This window comes from Echinops telfairi, unplaced genomic scaffold (assembly GCF_000313985.2).
Source record: "Echinops telfairi isolate 266 unplaced genomic scaffold, ASM31398v2 ScPeMD7_12;HRSCAF=54, whole genome shotgun sequence".
Lineage (NCBI taxonomy): Eukaryota > Metazoa > Chordata > Mammalia > Afrosoricida > Tenrecidae > Echinops > Echinops telfairi.
The window spans coordinates 6336646-6341548 of NW_022103909.1; the positions used below are offsets into that span (position 1 = coordinate 6336646).

The 4903-nt window shown below is 59.9% G+C and overlaps 1 protein-coding gene across 1 annotated transcript in view; it reads left to right on the forward strand.

The window, feature by feature from the left end:
• The window catches only part of HDAC7 (histone deacetylase 7), a 37143-nt gene that overhangs the window by 25138 nt on the left and 7102 nt on the right, over positions 1-4903 (forward strand). Inside the window, exons 14-18 of the mRNA XM_045287233.1 lie at positions 1583-1716; positions 1868-1988; positions 2190-2239; positions 3579-3686; positions 4816-4871. Of these exons, the coding sequence (XP_045143168.1) occupies positions 1583-1716; positions 1868-1988; positions 2190-2239; positions 3579-3686; positions 4816-4871 (469 nt within the window). The remainder of the gene's footprint in view (positions 1-1582; positions 1717-1867; positions 1989-2189; positions 2240-3578; positions 3687-4815; positions 4872-4903) is intronic.

Consider the following 4903-nt stretch of genomic DNA (forward strand, 5'->3'; position numbering starts at 1 on the left):
TCTTACAAATCTTTTAACAATCCATCATTCAATTGTATTAAGCACATAAACATCAACATTTTCTTTATACTTGAACCTTTGCTATCAGCTCTTTTTCCCCCTCCTGCCCTTATGAATCCCTGATCAATCATGTCTTATTGTTATTTTGTGTATTATACTGTCTGTTGTCTCCCTTCACCCATATTTCTGTTACTCGTCCCCTTTGGGGAGTGGGGAGGTACCTATCCAACCTTGTGATGCCCACCCACCCTGTATTTATTTTTTATGGTAGTGTTTAAATGGTCATTTATTGGGCATCTCAGAGCAAGAGATGTGGACGAAATACCAGTGACTTCCCAATCCATAACCTTGGGATAATAATCATATCTGCTTCTTCTCACACTGGGGTGTTTGAGCCTTAAGTCCAAGGGAGTATTTCAGCTCCTTTAGTCTGCTACAGCTGTGTCTAAGGCAAACCCCAGTTCTTCGGTGGGATTCACACATCAGACCCTTCTGGTGCGTCCTTTGAAGGATGTGGTGCACCTTGAAAGGGCAGAGTCTAGAGTCTGGTTGTCTATAGCACCCTGCTGGGTCACCAAGGGCTGGGTAGAATCTCGATCAGAAGTGCCTGATGAGGAATGTGGTGCTGGGTGTGTTCTCCCATTCAGGGTGTACAGTATTATATTTTTTGCCTAAACATTTCTTGCTAGCTGAACATTGAGATTGTTCCTGATTGTTTTTCCGTCTCCGTTTTCTCATTCATCGTTCTGTAACTATCTCTGGGATGACTGCCCAAGGGTCACTTTTAAGGAGTGCTGCTCCTGGGTCCAGTGGTCTGACGCAGCAGTTCTCAACCTGTGTGTCGATACCCCTTTGGGGGTCAAACGACCCTTTCGCAGGGGTCGCCCGATTCATAACAGTAGCAAAACGACCGTGATGAAGTAGCAACGAAAATAATTTTATGCTTGGGGGGGGCCACCGCAACACAAGGAACTGTATGAAAGGGTTGCGGCTTTAGGAAGGCTGAGAACTACTGGTCCGAGGCTTGTGAAGGTTCTCGGTGTCCTGCAAAGCCAGGAAACTGCCCCCAGAAAGGCCAGAGGGCACTGGTCTCTGACAGTTCGTGCTCAGCAGGGTGGTTTTTATGCTCAGAGCAGCTGCAGGCCAGGCAGAAACAGCCATGGCCCAAAAACTACCTTTGTCCTTTCTGCATGACCCAGTGGCATAATGGGGCTTCTCCACTCCTGGTATGGGGGCTTCCCAAGGTCTTTTACCCTCTCGGTGATTCTGATGGCCTCTCTGGAGTCACGGCCCCCTGGGTGGTGAAGTCAGGCCTGAGCATTTGAGGGCAGTGTCAGTGTGTCGGGCCATGCACAGAGGGTCGCCGGGCCAGGAGGGAGAGGCCCTGGGGTATCCCAGTAGCCAGCTTTGGGGGTGTGCGTGTGGGTGGGAAGGACAGTGGCTAAGGGACTGTGGGCCAGAATGGGGTAAGTTGGACCCTGTGGTGTGAGCGGCCCCTTCCATGCCTGCCTGTGGAGGTGTCAGTGGGGACTCTGTCCACGGCTGATGGCTGGGTGTGCCGGGATCTCTCTGCCGCCTGCAGGGCTGGTCTATGACTCGGTGATGCTGAAGCACCAGTGCTCCTGCGGGGACAACAGCAGGCACCCTGAGCATGCCGGCCGCATCCAGAGCATCTGGTCCCGGCTGCAGGAGCGGGGGCTCCGGGGCCAGTGCGAGGTGAGGGGGTGCCACCGCGGCGGAGTGAAGGTGCAGGGAGTGATGGTGCAGAGGGGTTGGGTGGCCTGGGAGGGGCACACGGGGTAGGCTGTCGTGGGCCGGAAGGCCATGAGCAGGCTCAGGAGTGCATGGGCCCTCCTCCCCACCTCAGTGTCTCCGTGGCCAGAAGGCCTCCCTGGAGGAGCTGCAATCGGTGCACTCCGAGAGGCACGTGCTTCTCTACGGGACCAACCCGCTCAGCCGCCTCAAACTGGACAACGGGAAGCTGGCAGGTAGGCATCCAGCTGCCAGTCATGGCCGGGCTGCACCCCTGCACCCTCATCCCTCTCCTCCCGGCCACCCTCCCACCCAGCATTCCAGCCTCCCTGTCCACTCGGCAGCACCCTCCTTCTTACCCCACCCAGCCCTGTCCCCACCCCTGCCCAGGCCCCCTCCTCAGGGCCAGAGGCTCAGTGGACCGGCTCTCCCCACAGGGCTCCTGGCACAGCGGATGTTTGTGATGCTGCCCTGTGGCGGGGTTGGGGTAAGTGTGCCCCGGGGGGTCTCTCTTGAGTGGGTGATGCCATGGGCTCTCCAAGTTCCTCCCTCCACCTCTCCAGGCCCAGCCCCCCATTCTCCTTTGTGGGGTCCTGCCAGGCTATACGGGCCAGGGGCCTGCTAACTGGAAGCCCTGTTGGGGGTGATCTCCTGGGAACCGTCTGTCCTGACGCCCTGGAGTCTCTGGGGCCTGTCACTGTGAGGGGTTCCGTGAGCAAAGGTTGGGGAAGAAAGTGCATTTGAGGCTCCAAGGCAGGGCTGATATTGGGGCCTGGGCTCCTCTCCCTTTGTGAGGCTTGTGTCTGGGCATCGGCCACGCCCCACGCCCCACATGCCCACTGTCCCCTCCCCAGTCCTGGATGAGGGGAGGGGGCCCAGCTGCAGCACTGTCCTCAGCTTCAGTCTGCCCTGCGTGGGGCTGTCCTGATGGTGGGTCCGGTGTCCCCGGCGGGCTGGCACTGCCCTGCCCCGGCACACAACCCTTCCCGCTAGCGTTGCTTCCCCACCCCGCCTGTTGTGGGAGCTCCTGCCTCCCCTGGCAGTGCTCTGCCTGCCGGCCGGGAAGATCCCCACAGCGGGTGCCCAGCGAGGCATGGCAGCCGGGGACAGAGGCCAGTTCTGGAGGGAGAAGGGGAGCTGTAGGTGGGAGGGCCACTGGGGAGCCCGCCGGCGCCCTGTTCACAACTTCCCATTTCTCGCCACTTTCTGATTTTTCCAACTGTTGTTGCTTCTGTTTTCTCCTCCCTCCTCTCCCTCTCTGTCTCTCTGTCTCTCTCTCTCTCTCCAGCCTCTTGAGACTCTCTCTGCCTTCCTCGCCTCTCTTGGTCCGCCTCGCCCTCCCCATCTCCCCATCATGCCCCCCGGCCCCTCCCTAGCCTTGAGGCCCAGGGACTGGGTTTGGGGGGCCTCCCAGCCTGGGCTAGGGGCCCTGAGTGGAAGACAGTGGTGCAGACGGCCCCTCCAGCTCCGACCATCCCGCAGGGCCTGAGCAGAGTCAGCTGGGACTTAAAACCCCCTCCTGGCCCAAACCCCAAGTCCCGCCCAGGTAACGCCATGCCCCCTCCCCCGAGTGGGGAGGCAGGTGTGATGCTGCCAGCAGTGTGCTGGCCAGACTTGGGCTGGTGCTGGGCCTGAGGCTGGGAAGGAGGCACGCTGGGACTGGGGGACACAGGAGGCCTTGCCTTGGGGCGGTGGGGCACTGGGGAGGCAGCGCTGTCTGCCCAGCTCCCTGCCCCTGGGGTCCCGGCCCTGGGGTGGGCACGGCCTCATGGACCCTGGCACCGGGAGAGGCCCCGGATGATGCGGCCCTGACTCTGGTCCCACAGGTGGACACGGACACCATCTGGAATGAGTTGCACTCGTCCAACGCTGCCCGCTGGGCGGCCGGCAGCGTCACGGACCTCGCCTTCAAAGTGGCTTCCCGGGAGCTAAAGGTAAGAAGGAGTGTGGTGGAAGGGGCTAACGGATGGAGGAGGTGGCAGGCTGGGACACCGGGCACAGCCAGGCTCCAAACCCCAGACTGGGCTACCTGTGGCCAAAGCCCTGGTTCCTCTTGCATAAGACCCAGAGCGGTGGGGAAAACCGGGGGGTCTGGGACCGGGGTGAGATTTGAACCATAGTCTCATGTTTCCTGGTGGGCGGTCAAGCCACTGTGACTCTGGCCCTTGGCCTCTCTGAGAGCCCGCCTGGAGTTCGCACAGGTACAGAGCTCTGGGCCGCAGGCGGCGAGTGGTCAGGTGGCTCCTCCCAGGGACGTCTGTATGCCATCGACTGGGGCCCGAGTTCCTTTACTCTGGGCTGGGCACCTTCCAGGGCTTGTTCTGGGCCCAGGGCCCGGGTGGTCAGAGCGGTGTCACAGTGTCTTGGTGGGACTTTGCAGCCTGCAGAGCTACTGGAAAGCTCCCGTAGGGAGCCGAAGAGGCAGTGCATTTAGGTTAGTGGGGGTGTTGGGGGCCATTTGGAAAAGGAAGGTGACAGTGCTTATACCATTTGAAAAAATGTCACTCGTGTGTGCCACTACATTGCTGAATTGCTGTATGTTCTGTGGTGTGTTTTCAACAATGACAAGATTAGTTGTTTCGAGCACAGCCCTGGCGATTAAATCCCCTGGGGCTCACCACTTAGAAACTGGGAGCTTTCGGGCATATTGTCTAACTTGAACCACGAATGCTTTGGGTCCCCCCGCCGCCGCTTGGAGCTGAAGCTTGGCTTGTGGGAGACCTGTGAGGGTCTGGCCCCCTCCTTGTGCCTCCGAGCAGTCAGGAGGGTGAAACCCAGCACCTGGTGGAGAGTTTGGCTCCATGAAGGGTAGCTGTCGTGACAAAGCGGTAGCAGTCGGGGCACCCCGTGGCTGGGCCTGTGTGCACACCCAGCCTGAAAGGGGAGGCCGTTGGCGTTGCAAGAGGGGGTCAGGGGCCTCGTGGCATGGACCTTGGACCCTTCACCTTGGCCTAGGCTCAGTCCGATGGGCCCGCGGCTGTCGAAGCTTCTCTCAGAGGAGGCACCTGGGGCTGGGGGCAGGTGCTGCAGATGTGGCCCAAGGTCTGGCTTTTCTGTTTCCAGAACGGTTTTGCCGTGGTACGGCCCCCAGGACACCACGCAGACCATTCCACAGCCATGTAAGGCCGGGGGGGCGGGGGGGGAGTGGGGG